At 37.3% G+C, this 19,728-nt stretch overlaps 3 protein-coding genes across 3 annotated transcripts; all 3 read left to right on the top strand.

Moving 5' to 3' along the window:
- Positions 1 to 35: 35 nt before the first annotated feature.
- On the top strand, positions 36 to 10,878 carry LOC126596189 (uncharacterized). The gene is made up of 24 exons (XM_050262701.1): positions 36 to 403; positions 2,913 to 2,993; positions 3,131 to 3,230; positions 3,323 to 3,407; positions 3,483 to 3,532; positions 4,232 to 4,311; positions 4,443 to 4,502; positions 4,719 to 4,818; positions 4,913 to 4,990; positions 5,131 to 5,198; positions 5,324 to 5,392; positions 5,471 to 5,548; positions 5,626 to 5,721; positions 6,092 to 6,162; positions 6,321 to 6,398; positions 6,508 to 6,601; positions 7,220 to 7,318; positions 8,261 to 8,478; positions 8,569 to 8,683; positions 9,205 to 9,336; positions 9,420 to 9,527; positions 9,596 to 9,705; positions 9,803 to 9,910; positions 10,001 to 10,878. Exons 1-24 carry the CDS (start codon positions 359 to 361, stop codon positions 10,512 to 10,514), a joined length of 2,637 nt encoding a protein of 878 aa, XP_050118658.1. The 5' UTR covers positions 36 to 358; the 3' UTR covers positions 10,515 to 10,878.
- A 2,741-nt stretch (positions 10,879 to 13,619) lies between these two features.
- LOC126596191 (outer envelope pore protein 16-2, chloroplastic-like) lies at positions 13,620 to 15,726 on the top strand. The gene is made up of 7 exons (XM_050262703.1): positions 13,620 to 13,844; positions 14,010 to 14,061; positions 14,301 to 14,381; positions 14,569 to 14,600; positions 14,899 to 14,932; positions 15,102 to 15,169; positions 15,277 to 15,726. Exons 1-7 carry the CDS (start codon positions 13,701 to 13,703, stop codon positions 15,418 to 15,420), a joined length of 555 nt encoding a protein of 184 aa, XP_050118660.1. The 5' UTR covers positions 13,620 to 13,700; the 3' UTR covers positions 15,421 to 15,726.
- Positions 15,727 to 17,014: 1,288 nt separating this feature from the next.
- On the top strand, positions 17,015 to 19,367 carry LOC126596190 (uncharacterized). The gene is made up of 2 exons (XM_050262702.1): positions 17,015 to 17,172; positions 18,242 to 19,367. The coding sequence occupies exon 2, from the start codon at positions 18,343 to 18,345 to the stop codon at positions 19,126 to 19,128; it is 786 nt and encodes a 261-aa protein (XP_050118659.1). The 5' UTR covers positions 17,015 to 17,172; positions 18,242 to 18,342; the 3' UTR covers positions 19,129 to 19,367.
- Positions 19,368 to 19,728: the final 361 nt, after the last annotated feature.

Raw genomic sequence — 19,728 nt, 5'->3', positions numbered from 1 at the left:
AATCCCAACATGCGTAATAGTTTTCCCACTTTCTTCTCTTATCGAAGGCGAAGGTCGGGCGCTGAGACACTTGCGCAGAAAAGAAGAAGAAGCGGAGAGAGAGAGAGTGAGCGCTAGAGAGAGAGAGAGTGCGAGAAAAATCGGAGGTTCACACTGCTACGTTAATGGCGGTTAGGGTTTTCTACTGATCACCGGGAACCCTAATCACCCCCTCTATCATCCCCAATCTCTCTTTTCCCCCGCCCCTCAAAACCCTAATTTAACAATTTTTTTTTATCCAATTCTCCTGTTCGATTCAGTCTCTTGCCCAATTATTCAATTTTTGCTCCGAATTCGAATCGCAGACTTCGGAGCTACGATGGGCGCGCCAGATAAAGCGCCGGTCAATTCGAATTCGATGCAGGTGAGTTTGCTTTTTCTTTCCCTGCAAAATTAGGAAGCTCGATGCTTTGACCTAGAATGGCAGTGAGTAATGGTTTCTTTGTTATTTGCGGGTTTTGAGGTTTCAGCTTGATTTTATTCACTCCCAATTTTATCTTGTTTTGCTTTCTGCGTAATTTTGTTAGCTGTTCAATTTCTTTTTTTTTTGGGGGGGGGGGGTGGAGGGGCTGGTTATATTCATTTGGGAATGTTAGCATTTTGAATTCTTTTCCGTTAGGGTTTCGGTGCAAAAATAAATATTGCCTGTGTTCTTCGAGCTGTCTAAGTTTTTAAAGTGTTGTACATATCAAATTAGCTGGTTGGAGCTCTAAGAGCTGTTGCACTGTGTGTGACACCGGTTAACAAGAGACTTAGCATTACTTGGTTTCTATTCTATTAATAGTAAGGAAAGTGTTATTCACTGCAAAGGCGAATAACTACTGTTTGGGCGGTGCGGGTAAGTAGCATAAGTATCTTTTGATCATTTGAGGGGAAGCTATGTTTTTGAAGTGTCCAAAAAGGTACTGCTTTGGGTCGAAGGATGTGGTAGAATTGATCTTTATAATCAGGACTTGTAGCTTGGAGTCTCCATGGTTGATACTGCTTTTTTATAAGTTGGAGGAGGATGAGGTTAGTTCATTTATCACAGGAAGTAGTTTAGTGGGACTGTCTGAGTGTTTTATTTGAAATCTTCTGTTGTACACAGCTTGTTTGAGCTCCATGCAAAAGTTCACATTCCTAAGCTAGTTAACTTTCTGGAACTTGAAAGGTGGGCACCGAGTTTAATTTGGTGATGGTGTTTCTGATACTGATGTTGTCTCTATGTTGACAATGGTAAAATTTGGAAGATTGTTGTCGTCGTTGTTGTTTTGTTTTTGCTGAAGTATTGGTCTTCCTTAGAAAGTTTCCTTGTACGGCGATAGGTAGCTGACGTAGTGTGAAATAACAACCTTTCTATGACATTTGTTGCTTTCTATTATTTTTGGTGACCTCTACAATACCTATTTCATTGGGCTAGATTCCTAGCTTTTGGACCTCTATATTTCCCATAATTGACCCCTTTTTTTCAGTTAAATGATGTAAAATGACATGATTAATAATGTGGTCTCCCTAACAATTTTTTTTTCTAATCTTAAACAACTGCATTGAATAAGTGACACTATTTGTGACGGTATATTGAAATTTAATTCCTTAACCCTATTTATCATGTTAAGAAAAATGGAAAGTTGGACTATCACCATATCCTTTAACTTTATTTGTTTCTGATTTATGCTCACTTTTATATATTTTGTATGTGTTTGCTAGTTTTTAGAGTCTCACATATGCACTAAACTCTTGACTTTGGTAATTATCTCTTTATGCCATTGTAAAATTAGACTTTTGCTTATTTATGTGCCAAGAACCAACACAAATATGGAAATGTTTTCTTTGAAAATCTTAAAAAATTTATGAAATGACATGGCAGGCATGATGCAAATAATTTATCTAAACTTAGATGGCGAGTATGCAAAACATCAGTTATAACTTCATGAAAACACTATGTCTAATAAAATTCAAATCTAACAATCAAAATATAGAAAAGGATCCTCCTGAAACAGAAATGAGTTCACTGTGCTAAATGCTCCTATATGCTCATCGTCTTCATTGTTATTCTGGAAAATCATCACAACTTACAATTCAGGTTCAGCCTTTTTGGTGAAGGGAGTGCTAGTGTTATGTAGGTGTGTCTGACATGTAGTTCATTCTATCAATCATATGGCTCCTGCATTGTACTGTTTCTGTCAGTGTTAATCTGATCATAAGAGCGTCTTGAGAATTGATTTGGTCTTAGGGGAGTGTTTCTTTATCTCTCTATTTCAGAGAGAGTTCATAATGCTTGCACTATATAAACTCGCTATTTCCATTAGAGAACTAGGATGTGCTGGGTTTAATATCAACATTGAGATTTTATTTTTAGTTATTCTTTTCTAATGAAGAATAGTATCAAATGTGAGCAGAGAGATGCTGTGTTCAACTCAGTGTTATAGAGACTTAGGGTATATTGCATTGCTTGTGTAGCGTATTTGCACGATTTGCTGTGATAATGTCTGTGTAATAACATGAGGTAGCTGTAAGCAAGTAGTATGTACATTTACACTTTCGATTACAATAATTAATTTTGTGTTGATGAGTGTGTTAACTTTTTATGAGGATCTCTTATGTTTAATGTGAACATGTTACTTTATTCACATCTTTGTTCAGTATAATGGTCTGTTACCTGTGTTTGCCTTTTCGTTTCCTCTTAAATTGCTTTTACGATTGTGAAACCATGCCTTTTTTTCCTTCTAATATTGGAATCAAAGAAAGTTAATGTCCATAGCTTTTTAAGATTTCAAAATTATGTATCTGCTCCATGGCCATCTTATAGTTTGAATTTGCATTAATGATGTGATGTTGGTATATAGCATGTAGTTGAAGCTGTTGGTCTAATTTTTCTTTTTTTCGTATCTCAGCGTGTTAAGGTTTACCGTCTGAGTGAGGATGGAAAATGGGATGATCAGGGAACTGGTCATGTCACGGTTGACTATATGGAGGTTTGTTTATCTCATTCATTTGTTAATCTGATAGACACAGTAAATTTGTGAGAATTAGTTGTTTTGAGTCACATTTCCTTGGAAACGATTTCTGAACTTACCCTGCATTTTGATTGAATGCAACTGTGGTAACACAGCGTTCAGAAGAGCTGGGTTTGTTTGTTATTGATGAAGAAGACAATGAGACATTACTTCTGCATCGAATCAGCTCGGATGACATTTACAGAAAGCAAGAAGGTATTTTAAGTTTAAGTGACACAATTTTGCTTTACTATTATACGAGTTAGGCTGATACTAAATTGTGAAGTTCGGGTTTTTTTCTTGTCAAGATACAATTATCTCATGGAGGGATCCAGAATATTCTACTGAATTAGCTCTCAGTTTTCAGGAGCCTACAGGCTGCTCTTACATATGGTAACTACCTAATTTTTGCCCTTTGTTTTTCCTGATAACATAGTTGTTACTAATTATTTTATGTGATCTATTCAGGGACCACATATGCAGCGTTCAAAGGAGTATACATTTTAATTCTCTTAACAGTAAGTGTTTGCAATGTGATTCAAAATGTACTCCCTCTCTGTACCTTGCATTTTAGATATGTTACTGCTGTAACCTTCTTCTTAGTGAACGTTTATTGTGTTTTCTCTCCATTTTTCAATTAAAAGTGCATGCAAATATTTTCCTTGATGAAAGATTTATCCGCCATGAAGCATTGATTTCAGAAAGTTTACTAGTGTAATAGGAATTGCGTATTTGTGGAAGTGGAACCCTATAAAGTTCATCCAATCTCTATATTATAAGACTAAAAATCTGCGCCTTAAAACAAGATATTTAACACAGGAATGCATAATGAAACTATTAAAGGTACCTAAATCCCTGAAGAAAGAATTTGTTCATCAACTTCTGGCCATTCTGGGTTAAGTCAAAGCTCATTGGTTGAATTAATATTTCTACTTTTCTGCGTGAAGGAAGGGTGTGTTTCAATAATAATATGGCTTCTCTTATCTCTGATTGCAGTGTTTATATCTGTTGTATGAGAAAGAGTGAAATTGTTTCAAGTAATATGAATAAAAATAAATTTTCCTTAAATTTAAATAATGTCCATGTGTACCTTCATTGTTTTCTATATTCCAATTTGTGACGTTTATTATTGGTTACATTGTGCTTGTGTGTTCTTAAATTTTATTTTTATCTGAAAATCAGTGACATGAATTGTCGATCTTTTTCGATATCTGTAGATGAGACATTTCACAGTGCAAACAGTGAGTTGAGGGAGCTCCCTACGGTTGAGCTATCCACACTTCCTTTAATCCTTAAGGTGGTTTAGTTCTTTTGCATCTCATATGTTTGTTTTATCTTTCTTACTTTTCACTTTTCATTAATTTTTGAGATTGTCTTTTCATCATACTTGCAAAGTGATGACAATCATGTGGATTTTTTGTCTTGCAGACTGTGACCGAGAGTGGCATTGCTGATCAGATGCGACTTACAGAATTGATATTGACTGATGTAAGCTTTGTACAACTTTGTGGATCTCTGAAGAAATGTGCAGTGAATTATTTAGCATGGTTCTTATTTTATAAAAAAAATCAATTGTTGAAGTACGTCCAAACATGTTATCCTAATCATAAAATTTGTTTATTATTTTAACCTTCATCGACAGCTTGTTGGTTCATGTATATACTATATTGCTTTTTCCTAATGAGTCTTTTAATCTTAACGCAGCAAGAGTTTTTTCGAAAGCTCATGGGCCTATTTAGAATCTGTGAAGACTTAAAAAATGTTGATGGTCTTCACATGATATACAAAATAGTAAGGGGGATCAGTAAGTATTCCTTTTTGGTATTTCACTCTCAGAATCTGCTACATAAATGTATGTATATCTTTTTATCGAGTGATATATTGTTTTCTACCTGCAGTTCTGCTGAATAGTCCTCAGATCTTTGAGAAAATATTCGGTGATGATTTAATCATGGATATCATCGGTTCCCTTGAGTGTGAGTTCTGTAATTGGTTTGTGTTCGCTCATATAACCTTCTGTTCTTGGAATGTGATTTAGTTGTAGCCTGGTAATTTGATTCTTAGTTCATTATGATTCAGTACTCTGTTGATATTGTTGTTGAATTTTGGTTTGCAGATGACCCTGAAGTACCTAATGTCCAACACCATCGTAACTTTTTGAAAGAACATGTTGTTTTTAAGGAGGTAATAATTTTTGTGCTGTTGGGATTTGGGGCTAAGGACTAGGGATGTTGGATAGCATCTTAATTTATATTCGACTTGGTTCTTTCTTTGCTGTGAATCTGGATTGACAATTTAATTTTGCACAGGCCATACCGATTAAAGATGCTATTGTGTTGTCAAAGATACACCAGACGTATAAAGTTGGATATTTAAAGGTTTGCCTGTTTTCTGTTTAACCTTTTTGTTTTTCCTACTACTTCAGTTGCAATTCTTACTTTGGACTACTTCTTTAGGATGTTGTTTTGGCTAGAGTTCTGGATGAGGCCACAGTTGCAAATCTCAATTCCATTATTCATGCAAACAACGCTATTGTAAGATTTTACAACTCATTCTTTGAACATGTTGGGCTTTACGTTATATTAATTCTGATGTTCCTATTTTGTTTTAGGTTGTTTCTTTGCTAAAGGATGACAGTACCTTTATTCAAGAATTGTTTGCTAGATTACGGTCGCCATCCACCTCTGCAGAAACTAAAAAGAATTTGGTAATTTGATTTCCATAGGTGGTTTTTCATTGTATTTCTGACTTCTGCAGCATGATATTGGTGCACTGCAGTTCTCAAAGGGAGTATTGAATATGTAACTAGATTTTTACATGTTGTAATTTCTCTCTTTTGATTTTCTTTTTCCTCCAATTTATTTAGAAATATTTATTAATGTCTCTAACGTTGATAAAAAGTCTTATGGTGGTTATTTTTATTTTTATTTTCTTAATGTCAGCACCTGTAACTTTACCGCATTTTAATATGACCATAGTAATGATAGTGACCTTAGAATTTGTGGCTGCATTTCTCTGGTTAGTTTTCTTGACGTTACTTAGAATTGATTGTGCTTATCATTCCCTTTGCATTGTAGGTATATTTCTTGCACGAGTTTTGTAGTTTAAGCAAAAGCCTGCAGATGGTCCAGCAGCTTCGGCTATTTAGGTAAAAAAATCCTGCAGTTACATTTCTTTACCCGCTATTATGTTTTGTAACTCTCCGTTGGTTTATTAAATTTTGGTTACTTATGTTATGGTTGTTAGCTAAAAATATTTCTTTTAAGGTGTCTTTGTTTTAAAGTGCGAAATGCTGAATGTCTGTAGGGATCTCATGAATGAAGGAATCTTTGACATTGTAACTGATGTGTTGCAGAGTGAAGACAAAAAGCTTGTATTAACTGGGTAATCAGATGTTTAGGAATCTGTATTTTGTATTTAGTTTGCTGCGTCTCTCTCATTTTTTTTTCGCTCGTGTCATAATCCTAACAATTGGTGATTATAATGGATGCAGGACAGATATCCTGAGTCTTTTCATGAATCAGGATCCAAACCTTCTGCGCTCATATGTTGTTCGTCAGGAAGGAACTCCACTTTTTGGACTCTTGGTATGCACTTTTCCAAATTATTTTTTGTCTATGAATGGACTTGGACAATAACCTTCACCTGTCTTAGTTGAGCTTCAAAGAAATCTTATAGTGAATTATTCAGTTTCAATGTCGTATCGATGATGTGATTATGGCCTGTGAGGCGAAATTACAATCAACTACAATATGTGTGTTTATGTTTAATAACAGAAGGAGAAACCACCTAATTAGGCAAGCAACAGGTTATACTTGTGATTGCTTTGGGGATTGCCTATATTTGTATTAGATTTTTAGAACTGATATTAGGTGAATAGACATAGCAACCGTATCTAAAAGGAATCTAGTTGTTTTCCCCACACTCATAATATGTATAATCTGATGTCTGCATTTTTAGAACTGATATTAGGTGAATGGACATAGCAACTGTATCTAAAAGGAATCTAGTTGTTTTCCCCACACTCATAATATGTATAATCTGATGTCTGCATATAAGCATCCAGCATGGAAAAGACATTGACTGTCTTTGGCTACTTCCAGTTTAGTTGACCACACTGGTCGCAGTCATTTAAAATTTATAAATCCTGATTCAAGTGTTTTAATTATCTCTATCAATATTGATATTTAATTGTCTACTTACAGGTTAAAGGAATGATTACAGATTTCGGAGAGGACATGCACTGCCAGTTTCTTGAAATTCTTCGTAGTCTACTAGATTCATACACATTGTCAGGAGCTCAGGTATCTACTCTAGACATTTGTTCGCTAAATGTATTCTGTCACTGTCACTCTTCGTAGGACTCACCTATAGGTTCCTTAAATTTAATAGTTTTCTGTGGATATCATCTTTCTTCTCCTCTGTTGTCCTATAGTGTGTCTACTTTTTTTCATTCTTGAACTGCAACTGTTTTTTTTTTAATTATGTACCACTGGCGCTACACCAGTAACTTCACCAGTAGGTCCACTTAGGTTAGAGGGGCATAACAAATATGCACTTGTATAATTATGTATTTCTCTTTGTACTTGTGTGCATATATGTACATGTAATATTTACTTAAGAAGTTGGTGCACTTGTTGACACCATTTGTGGGATATTAATTGCTTTTTTTTCTCTTTTAGGAGATTTTATTATGAGCTTTTTCGTTATATTCTCTAGCTCTTAAATAATCATATTCCCTTGCATATTATACGTATAATTTTAATACTTATCAATAATATCAGAAAATAACAAGAGGCTTTATGCCTTCTAGGGTTATGGTCAATTGTAGATCTCATTGATTTGATTACTTTATTGTTTTGTTTGCTGTTTTACTTGGGCCAGGTCATTGTTTTTTCCTTTTAACGATTTTCCGCCCTTTTTTTTACTGAAGTTACTTTCTGTGGTCAATTTTGTTCTAGTCCATCTCATAGTTCTTTGGATTGTTCTTTCATGTAGAGTATGATGATTTTTTTTATTATCACAAATTCAGAAGTTTCATATATGGAAGCTTTTCATGGAGTTTGCAATACGGTTTATTTCTGCGGGTGTAACAATTTGAATGTTGGTTTGTAGTTTATTATATCATGTCGGTAAAACTTGCATGTAAGAAAAAAAAAAAAATTTCCAATGCCTCGTTTTTATACTTGTACTGCATGGGTTGGTTATTGAGTTTATTTTTTTTATCTCGTTTGATTTTGCTACAGAGAGATGCAATTATCGAGATATTCTATGAGAAGCATCTGGGGCAGTTAATTGATGTTATAACAGCGTCATGTTCTTTGGAAGGCAATGGTCAATCATTTGATAAATCTTCTATCTCTGGTGGAAGAGTTGAAAGTCAGAGTGTTGCGAAGCCTGAAATATTATCAAATATATGCGAATTGCTTTGTTTTTGTGTCCTTCACCATCCATTCAGAATAAAGTAATATTTTGGCTCCTTGTACAATTTTCATAAATGGATTTCTGCTGCTGACCCTTGACATTGGAATGTTTGGGTTTTTGTCACTTGCAGGTGTAACTTTCTGCTTAGTAATGTGATGGATAAAGTTTTGTTGGTTACACAAAGAAGAGAAAAGTATTTAGTTGTTGCTGCAGTTCGATTTGTTCGCACTATTCTTTCACGTCATGTGAGTTTATGTTGATTAATAAAAAAGTTTTATTTATCCTTGAGCTCAGCTAAAATCCCAAAGAGATCCAAATGATCTGGAGGTGATCATTTTTGTTGTTTTGGACCAATTATCCATAGCAGAAACTGAAAAAAAAAATTGCATGAAAAAATATATTATGTCATGTGCTTCAAGAAAAGAAAAGTTAAGATGAGCGATTTGCCATGCAAGACTAGAAGTCAATACATCGTGACGGTATAGCTTGTGCAGATTTGAGCATAGTGGTTTCATAGTGAGAATTTCTCATCAGTATGATCGTAGTGGGAAATCTGGATAAAAAGAATGTTATATTTCAAAAAGGTTCTTAGTCTGCGCAACTTTTTCAGCTTCCATAGTACATATAAGAATGTTTATTATCATCTTTGTGCCCTGTTGTACGTATAGTCTCTCTCTACCTGCTCTGATATGTGAAATATGCAATCTTTCTTTTCTCTTTGGGCTAAGTTGTTCATGTAATAATTGGGTAATGCGTGATTCTGCAGGATGAGCATCTGATAAATCATATTGTTAAGAACAACCTTCTGAAGCCAATTGTCGATGCATTTGTTGGTAATGGAAATCGATATAACCTGCTGAACTCGGCTATTTTAGAACTTTTTGAGTTCATCCGGAAGGTGCTACTCTCTTTTTGACACAGTTTCTGGAGCTAAAGTATGTCTTGAATGTATCATCTTATTTGTGTTTCTCTTTTTTCCAGGAAAACTTGAAGTCTTTGGTTAAATACTTGGTTGATTCATTCTGGGATCAGTTGGTCAGATTTGAGAATTTTGCATCGGTTATCTCCCTCAAAGTAAAATATGAGCAGGTACTATGCTCCTATATTTTCTCCACTCCTAAATTTGGAGCTTTTGTATTTGACACGTGCTTTTGCAGTGCCTAGAACATTTTGGAACCAAAGGCACCGCTAATGTGTCAGACCCTAGAAAACGAAACGATGAGCGTGCTTTGGAGAAAGAAGAAGAAGAGTATTTCAACGAGGACAGGTATGTCTTTGTGTTGAACGTTTATCATGTATTGATAGTACTCTTTCCCCTATTTTGTTACTGATAGCCACTGAACATGATGGAACTTGGTAATCAGTGATGAAGAAGATACAGCATCTGCATCCATGCCAAATACCCAAAAAGTACAGACCCAACCGCAACCTGTTTTATCCAATGGAGTTGCTGCAAGTTATCCACCATCCAGGTATTATACTCTTCTAGTGTAGATTTATCAGAGTGCATTTTCAGAATATTTTTGGCTATACGGCCCATTTGTTCATATTGATTTTTGTAGTCCAAGGTCTGTCGGGCTGGTGGATTATGATGACGATGAGGACGACGAAGACTACAAGCCACCGCCCAAGAAACATCCTGAACCTTCTGATGAAGATGAAGGAACAATGGAGTCCCTTAGGTTGAAGCGGAAATTGGCTTCTAAGGATAGGGAGACCGAGCTAGCAAAGAGGCAACGGTTGGGTAAAAACTCCAAGCCAAAAGAAAGTGTGTTTGCTGCTTTGTGTACAACTCTAAGCCAGGCAGTGCTACCGAATAAGAAAATAACTCGCACAGCTGAGGGGGTCAACTCAGGTGAAGGGAAAAATCAAGAGAATGATGAGCATGCTGTTTCTAAGAGCTGTTCTGAGAACAACAGTTGCGATGATGCTGACAATAGGGAAAATGAGCCTACTACTTCTAGAGGCTGCTCGGATCACTTGCATGGCACTCCGGATGATAGACAGTTGGGTGGAGAGGACTGCCCGTTGATACCACCAAAATCTTCACCGGAAATGGCTGTAAATGGGTCGTAAGTTATATTTAGCCAACGGGATTACTGCTTTGTGTTTTTTATGCAACTTGTGAATGCGTGCTTGGTGCCAGAAAGCGGTCCCAGGCCGCAGATGAGCATACATTTGGAAGAGAGGAGTGAACCGACAGAGAAGAGAGGATAAATTTGGTCTATGGCTTCCATCGACGATGGTAGGAGTGAATACTGTATAGTGCCACTGCGACGCGGAAAGAAAAAAGAAGTCAATAGTCACAATGTGGGGTGGCCAAGCCTATCATCATCTCTTCACTTGGCCTTATTGGGGCTTTTGAAGTATTTTGGTTTTTGTAAAACATTCATCAGCATTGGTTTCTCTATATCCAATTCTCTTCTTTTTTCGCCTTTCATCTCAAGTTTTGTGTTTCGTTCGATTTGTTCCTTCTATTTTTTGACACAAAACTGAGCGCAATGGCGTTCTAGGATTCATATAGTTGACCCCAGTTAGTGGGAAAAAGTTTTGTTGTTGTGATAGAAATTAGAAGGGGCACCAAATTATAAAAGCCCTGTGTTGGGTGGGATTGTGCCTCTAATGCCAAAAGTATATTTGTGGTGGGGGTGGGGGTGTGGGTTGGTTGTAACTCGTAATAGAGAGAGAATGAGAGAGGAGAGTGTAGTGAGTAGGGGTTTTTCAGTAGGGAGTGAAATTTTCATTTTTGCACTCGCTGTAAATTGCTGTTGAGTTTTCATAATTATCCAAGGTAACTTATGGAATGATTTCTACCCTTAATAACATGCAACCCCAAAGAAAGTCTAGTAAATTTTGATTTGTTGGTATCCTACCTCCATTGCAAGAAAAAAAATACCGACCTTTTGATCTTAAAAATACTGGTTTTAAGAATGACTGATTGTCCTTTTCTCTGACCCTTACTAGGGGTGGGTCCACGGTTCTTTTGTTTTTTTTTTCTTCTGGGATACAATTCAATCAGTTTGAATTTGATACAATCAAGCCAGCGTTGACAATAACAATCAAATGGGCATGTCAAGATCCATCAATAACTATCATAAACAAGCAATTAATCACAAAAAAAATCAGAAAAAATTCAATTGAGATTGCGATATCCACCCATGCCCACACCCCTTCCTTTGTATTCTTCTGCAACTCAATAGCACCACTCGAACCACCACCACTCAATGCCGTCTCCGCCCATGCCCACTTCACCATTAGATCTGTTGATGCACAAAACCGGAGGTCTTGGAACAATGTAAATCAGACCGTGAATCTGCAAGAAATGTAAATAACACAAGATGTATCGTGGTTCACCCCAAGGTTTGGGCTACGTCCACACTGATTATGTATTTCTCTGTTTGTGAGAAGGAGAGATTCAAAGCCTCTGAGGGAGAGAGTGAGGTCTCTGATGGCCTAGGAAATTGGCCTCTCTTAATTGTGAGGGTGAGAAGTCCTTTTATAGAATAAGGGCTCCTCACTTATTACATATTTGACTACGTCCACACTGATTATGTATTTATCTGTTTGTGAGGGAGAGAGATTCAGAGTCTCTGAGGGAGAGAGTGAGGTCTCTGATGGCCTAGGAAATTGGTCCCTCCTAATTGTGAGGGTGAGGAGTCCTTTTATAGAATAAGGGCTCCTCACTTATTACATATTTGCCCCTTCCTTTATTACATAATTACATTTAAGTCTTCCGAGTATTTGTACGAGGTCTAAATATGGAGGCCCTAAGTATGGTACAAACAAGATCCAAACCCACCAAACCCAGTTCCAAATCGCCACCCACAATGAGATTCAATGCTGGCCAACTCAGATCTGCCTCTTTTCCTGCTCAAATTCAATTTAATTTAATTCAATAAAAGATATGAAATTGGAACATAACAGAGGTCAAGGTTAAGGAACCCAACAAAATCCCTAAATCTAGAAAACCCTAATTTAATTTTCAATCCTAAATCCCCGAAAATGTAATACCTTAAAACTGAAGAGGACTATGAGCAGAGTTGTGTGCTGCGAATATGGGTCTAAGTCAGACAGAGGAGACGTCGTTTCGAGTTGTTCGACTTCGTCCGTCCCTTTGAGTTTGTCAGAGAGAGAGAGAGAGAGAGATTGATTTCTAGAAAGTGAGTCAGGAGAGATCGAGGCCTGATGATGATGGCAGTGGACGGAGTGAGGAAGACATGAGTGAATCAGGAGAGATAGAGGTTTGATGATGATGGTGGCGGGGTACGGAGCTGGGACGGTGGGAGGTTGGGAGAGAGTTAGGAGGATGTCTCGAGGTATGAGTGAAATGAAAGGAATTGGGGAGGAGAGATCGATAAGACTAGGGATGAGGAAAAGAAATGGGTCGGGCTGGGGGCTCGTTCCCTCCTATTTTAAGACCCGCTCACCCCGTTTTGTGTTTAGAAATATTGGACCCGCCTTGTACCTGTCCCGAACCTGAATTACCTGCCCCTACCCACGGTTCCTGAACCTGTTTGCCCACCCATAACCCTTACTGCCCAACCTAAAAGGGGACAAATCAAATTCGATTATAATTTCGGGGCCAAAGTGATAATGTTGAATTGTGATGTTTGGTTATCTACTCCAGTTGAGTGACAAATTCTAAATTTCACGAACGAATATCAAAATCTAAGGTCAAGAATGTTATGTTGGAACGTGATAGATAGAGTTTAGGGTAGTGATGAAAATTTGAGATGCATTGATATTCTAAATCCAGTCTGTTGTTTGTCCAGCAGGATTTGGATCCATCTGAATTCAAATTATGGAGATTCTAGAGATCCTCACATTTTAGTAATTTATCATGTATTGTGCGGTCAGAAATTCATTTGGTTTTTTTTATTTAAAGTTAAACACAAATAGTATCTGATAAAAACTGATCGCACGATGTACAATGAACAACTAAAATTTGAAGATCCCTAAGATCCCTACAAAATGAATCCGGAGATGATCCTTTTCCAGTCCAGCATATCAGTCCAAACTCATTACCATAGTGTTTGTTTGTGAGGCAGGTTAATAGGGGACAGATGGCAAACAGTTGGAACAAGTCGCCCCGAAGTTCGCAGGAGAAAGACACGAACGTAGCGTTGCATGAGTACGTGTCTTCCTTGTACCTTCTTGCCTCATTTTCTACTGGTTCCCCGCTTCAGTCTCATCACTCATCACAGCAGTATAACCTCAAACTTTTACGATATCGAACATGTAATACTGAAGCAGTGTGAAGATATGTTGAACACGACCAGCAGCACTAGTTTGGAAACAAAGCCGTCGTTGCTGCAGGAGCTGCGCAGCTTCGACAAGAGCGGCTTCTTCGACCTCGGCCACCCTCTCCTCAACCGCATCGCCGAGAGCTTCGTCAAGGCCGCTGGGGTATCCTCTCCTTACCCTTCCATTTTTCACACACACAGACACACACACACACACACACACTCTCTCTCTCTCTCTGTATATGTGTCCGTGTGCCTTGTGTTAACAAAAGTACGTCCAAAATATATGAGCATTTCGTTAATAAGGTTGGGTTGCTGCAATGGACAGATCGGAGCTATTCAGGCTGTGTCGCGTGAGGCTTATTTCATAGCCATTGAAGGTAATAACCATATAATCTTTCTGTTTCCTTCTACTTTGGAATTTCTTGGTTTTTACACATGTACGTACGTATATGTATGGATCTACACTTATTCGTTTAAATTTTAATTATCTGAATAACTTGATGGGACAAACCATATTTGGGGTTTGAGCTATCTGCATATTATTAATGTTGTCTATCTAAAGAGACAGACAATTGTTGAATCATGCGTACGTATACGTGTTCATTATAATGTGCAGGATTCGATTCAAGTACAAATGGTATTCCGCCCGAAATCTCAGTCCCAGGCAACAAAAGGCAACGCTTCCCTGACCTCAGAGGTATATATGCAGCTAGCTACTCCATAGTTATTTTTATAACTTTTATTGATGTAGTATGCCCGCCCGGCTGCAAAATTACGGATGTAGATTACGAGAGAACCCTTTGCAATATTATGTATGTGCTTGCTCAGTTGTTGGTATATTGAACAATTGATTGTGTCTCAAGCGGCTGTTATGTGGTTTGCAGGTGAAAACAACAGAAAATCTCTTGAAGCTATGGTGAGTTGAAAACTAGCAATCAAGCTAATTCCAATTACCAAGATTGTATTTCGTTGTTGCCCTCAAATTACCAATCAATTATATATTGAGGTGCTCTAATGTTATACCTCCTTAATGAACCACCACAAATTGATCCATAAATAATTGAATTCTCTTGCGGCTGTCTGGCCTTATCTGCATTGGAGCTTTCTGGCTTGTCTGCCATTTGATAATTTATGTACTTCGAATTCTTGAGTAAGCTCTAGCAAAGTCGTGATGCAGTTAGTAGTCACTGATTTATTGTCACAATGTTTTCCAGGTGAAGAATACAGGAAAGGAATCATTACAATGGGGTAAGCACATCTTCTAAATCAAATTGCAAACATGAAATGCATCAGTTTGCAAGCTATAGGTTTCGGTTTTTCCTGGTTACAATTATGTATGCGCAGTTTGGAAACAGTGTCATGTACCACTGGGATTTGAAGGAGGATTTGAAGGAAGTTAACTTATTTTATTTCTCAGGGCTGGCTGCGGGGGTGTATTCGGGTCTTACATATGGCCTGGCAGAGGCTCGTGGAGCTCACGATTGGGTAATGCTTAATTATCTTCTGTCATGGATTGAATGCTGCAGCATTACTAAGAGCTTGATACTTGTATGGTGCTTAAAGCCGTTATTGCGCTTGGTTCTTCGGTGCAGAAAAACAGTGCAGTTGCGGGAGCGATTACAGGCGTTGCCCTGGCACTCACATCGGAGGGTTCGTCCCATGAGCAGATAGTGCAAGGCGCCATCACCGGAGCTGCCATATCCACCGCTGCAAATCTTCTTTCTGGGATATTTTAGGCTGCTGGTTGGGGTCATATTCATATGTAGTCCCACAGAAAGCCTTCTTTTTGATAATGCAGAGATGTGACTTTGCCCCATCTCTCTCTTGTTTTAAGGAACTTGTGGTTAGGTTTTTGCTTTCACCATCCATAATGTTGCCCTTTGTTCTTTCTGGATGCTTAAACTTCCCTGGTTTAGTATCGAGATTTCCAGATGTTTTAGATGGTTGGTTATTGAAGGTTCATTTTGGTTATCGGCATCGGCAAGTTTTTAGATGTTGCGACTCCAATGTACTAATGTCATGCAAATCATTATTCGTCATTATTTGAATTTTAAGGGTTTTTTTTTTTTAATACGACTAGCTGGTGATCAAAGCCGCGACAATCCATTTTTCTAGAAGTAGAGGCATTTTAGCTTCTCTATCATATCATCTCAAACCGGCCAGCCATAGGGTCATAAAGCCAAAGGATAACATTTTTTGACACAAAACTTATTTCCAACGAAAGTATGAGTGAAAACACCTTGGAACCCACCGGGCCAAAATTCAGCCACATGGTTAGACATCCTTAGCCAGCCAGCCAACTCATTTAGTTGAGCCCACTTGCTTTTTAAATTTTTTTCTTAGACGAAATTTAAAAAAATAAATTTAAAATTTTAATTTTGTCCTCTAAATACTTTAAGACATTTCTATACCATTTCTCACATCATTTTCATCCTTATATACTATCTTATCTCATTTTATTTCAATTCTTCATATTCTATTAATCTCAAACACTCTTTTCATACACACCCCTCTTTTACCTCTTTCAATAATCTTTCCTGTAATTTTTTAAATAATTTTCAGATGGCCACATCTTCAAGTGGCACTCAAAATATGTCGGAAACCTGATTTTAATATGTTAGTTTAATTCAATTAACTAATAAAATTAAAGAACAAACTTAAAATAATAAATTATTGAGGAGACTAAAAAATAGAATAATTTCTTACAGGACTATAATCTGAATATGGGTTAAACATAATACCTTTAGTTGGAGATGACCTCACTTTCACGTGATTTACAAGTGTCATGAATCGATCGCAAAATTACCGCTCATAAGTTTAGGGGGTGTATTCAATTGAGAATGTGAGAGATTTTAATGGATTTATAAATCCATAGATTTTTATGGAGTTTAATTGATTTGTAGAGATTCTATATAAAATTTTGATTCAATTCCCTCGAAATCTTATGGGAAGATGTGAGATTTGTGGATGTTTAAAATACACTACGAAATCTCTCCAATTCCCTCTACTTCCTCAACTTTCTCAAATTCTTTAAAATAAATTTCTAATTGAATACACCTGGAATGTTATAAACTTCTTTAAAATCTTAATTGAATACACCTGGATTTCTAAGGATTTTAATAAACTATTTTAAAATGCTAATTGAATACACTTAGAATTTCAGAGAATCACTTAAAATCCTGATTGAATACCCCTAGATTCATTAAAAGAATTAAAATCCCTTAGAATCCCAATTGAATACACCCCCTTTAATGTCTCCAAACCAAACGAGAAAAGGGTAGCCAATCACATATCGGTTTATGACGTCAAAATCAAATTTTGCGTGTTAACATAAAGAAAAAAAGGACCGCTTTTCTCTATGGAGCCGCAGCCGCAGCCGCCTAAAGGAAATCTAAATTAAAGGCAAAGAACCACCCCTTTCCCCCAAAACCCAGATTTGCCTCTCTGCCCTAATTCAAGTTCCCTCACCGATACCCGACCCGAAGAAGGTAAGCCTCCTCTCAAATTTCTGGGGTTTTTATTTTATCTATGCTATTGTTTAAATAATTGCTCTAATCTCTGCCTCTGCAACTGTTTTCGAGTAGATCGGTAGGGAAAGAATGCCTTTTTAATTGTTTTGGGTGCTTGATTGTGTGAATTTAGGTAAATTTTAGGTTTTTTGGTACAAGTATTGCTGTAATTTCGATGTTGCTTGAACTTATCGGCCTTAGTAGTTTGAGGGGGAAAAAGGGTTTAGATTGCAGTTTGTGTGACTCAAAATTGTTTGAACCCCAGTTCAACCTTACCCAAATGTAAAAGTTTTAATAAAAGCACTAATACAATCAAATATTCATTCACACTTTGCATCTGCACGTATCTCAGCTTACATAGCTGGTTGCATGCTAAAGATCTCCAACTCAACAATTGAGACACCTGGGCTAACTAAGTGATGCCACTTGATATCCTAACAAAAACTAGGTTAGATAGGTAGTCTTGTTGAAGAAAATGCTTAGTTGTAGGTTACATTGTGAATTAAACCGATGACGCTGAGGAATGAATAATTAAGTTGAAGAAATTGACCCAAGAAAGTTTTTTTTGTACTAGGTTTTGTTTATACAAAGGTTTTGATGCTCATATATTTAATGTTCGAATATGTTTTTTATTTTTCCAGTTAAATTTGTAGTCTGATGATTCTTGTAGATTTATCAGCCCTTCTTCTTACAGGGAGATCTTGTGTAACTTTTGTATGCTTATTGCTGATAGATTACCAGCTTATAAGTTTTAGTTCTATTTTGGTAGATTTTATGTATGTGAGAGAAATCTTTGTTATGTTTCGTTTTTATTGATTGGGGAGTTTGAAACTTCTTCCAGCCATACAAAGTTGGTCATTTTTGTCGGTTTTTTAATACTTCAACCTGTACGTTTCACGTGTTTTTTAAAGCTAGTTGATTTCAATGTTTTCGCTTTTGGCTTTTTTACTCTTTTCATTCTTGATATTTACTGAAAAACGGGAGTTTTTTACCTTATTGACCGAAATATTCAATGTATCTGAATGACCTAATTACCATTTAAATGCAGGGTCTGAGAGCATTTGGAGATTGTGGCAGTGATTGCCTTGAAACTTCAGGCCGTTGGCATTCAATTGCTTGTATTTTGATTTGAACATTGTGATTTAGAACATGTCAAGTAAGAAAGAAGAGAAAGCTCAAGCTGCGGCTGAAAGGATCAAGGCAGCAGCCTTGAGTGCTGCAAAAGGTCTTAGTCGAGCTCAGGCTGAAAGGGCAGCTGCTGCAGCTGCTCGGAATGTTAATGCTTATGGGCAGAAGGAAGAAGGACCCAGCAGATGGCAGGAGAAAAGGGAAGCCAAGAGACAGATGTATTTGATGAGTACTGAAAAGGCTGTGAGATTGGGTGAACGGAAAGACCTCAAGTCAAATGTGTCTACCGTTGGTGGTGCAGCTTCACAATGCCAGAAGTGTTACCAACCCGGGCATTGGACATATGAATGCAAGAATGAACGCGTTTACATCTCGAGACCGTCTAGGACCCAGCAACTCAAAAATCCTAAACTGAAGATGAAGGTTGAAATATCATATGATTTGGAAAGTCCAGAAATTAAGGAAGAGAAGGAAGAAAAGCAGTCAAAGAAAAGCAAGAGGAAGCATCGCTCAGCCTCTGATTCCGGAAGTGATAGCGAGGCTTCAGTTTTCGAGACTGATAGTGGTGCATCATCAGTTACAGGATCTGAATATTCTTCGGAGGAGAGTAGCTCAGATTACAGCTCATCTACTGACTCAGAGGAGGAGAGGAGGCACCGAAGGAAGAAGAAGAAGCAAAAGATGGCAAGGCGTAGAAGAAGGTACAGCTCATCATCTGAATCAACTGATTCTGAGTCAGCTTCCGAATCTGATTCTGATGATAGGAGGAGCCGGAAGAAGAGCACGAGGCACGACAGAAAGCATTAAACGAGGTGGTCGAGCATAGTGGAGAGCAGTTGTGTATTTGGTTCAACATGTGTAATGTTAAATTAGGTTGTGTTTCTTTTCGCTCTGGAATTCTTCTTCAAAAAAGTTGGTCATACAGTGGAAGCCAGCTTTTTTGTTTGAAACTGATGCATATTTAGTATAATATCTTTGTGAGAGTGAGTTGATTGTACAACTGGCTATTGGCTTATGCCCAAATGAGTTTGTTTCATATCGGTTGATATAGACCTGGCATTTTAGGTTCGACCCGTTAACCCGATCCAATCCGACGTGTTAATATTAGTATTTGGATGTATGCTTAACGGGTTAGGTCGCTAACGGGTGAACCCGTTAAATGACGGGTTATTTTGGGTCAACCCGTTAAATAACGGGTCACTTTGGGTCAACCCGTTAGATCCGTTAGCACCCGTTAGTTGAGGATGTTTTAGTAATTTCAGTAAAATCTTAACAACAAAAAATAAACTCTATGCAAAATTAATAATAATAATAATAATAATTGTTAACGGGTGAAATGGGTAACCCGTTAGCTTAACAGGTTGGATTCGGGTGATCTGTTAATTTAATATGTCGGGTTCGGTGGAC

This window comes from Malus sylvestris, chromosome 13 (genome assembly GCF_916048215.2).
Source record: "Malus sylvestris chromosome 13, drMalSylv7.2, whole genome shotgun sequence".
NCBI classification, from domain to species: domain Eukaryota; kingdom Viridiplantae; phylum Streptophyta; class Magnoliopsida; order Rosales; family Rosaceae; genus Malus; species Malus sylvestris.
This window is presented reverse-complemented; position numbering and strand designations above follow the sequence as displayed.

Coding starts and splice junctions, on each gene's coding strand:
- LOC126596191 (XM_050262703.1), top strand. CDS start 13,701: ATGTTGAACACGACCAGCAGCACTAGTTTGGAAACAAAGCCGTCGTTG. Junction 13,845..14,009: donor GCTTCGTCAAGGCCGCTGGG/GTATCCTCTCCT, acceptor TGCAATGGACAG/ATCGGAGCTATTCAGGCTGT. Junction 14,933..15,101: donor AAAGGAATCATTACAATGGG/GTAAGCACATCT, acceptor TTTATTTCTCAG/GGCTGGCTGCGGGGGTGTAT.
- LOC126596190 (XM_050262702.1), top strand. CDS start 18,343: ATGTCAAGTAAGAAAGAAGAGAAAGCTCAAGCTGCGGCTGAAAGGATC.
- LOC126596189 (XM_050262701.1), top strand. CDS start 359: ATGGGCGCGCCAGATAAAGCGCCGGTCAATTCGAATTCGATGCAG. Junction 4,991..5,130: donor TATCATCGGTTCCCTTGAGT/GTGAGTTCTGTA, acceptor TTTGGTTTGCAG/ATGACCCTGAAGTACCTAAT. Junction 7,319..8,260: donor ACACATTGTCAGGAGCTCAG/GTATCTACTCTA, acceptor ATTTTGCTACAG/AGAGATGCAATTATCGAGAT.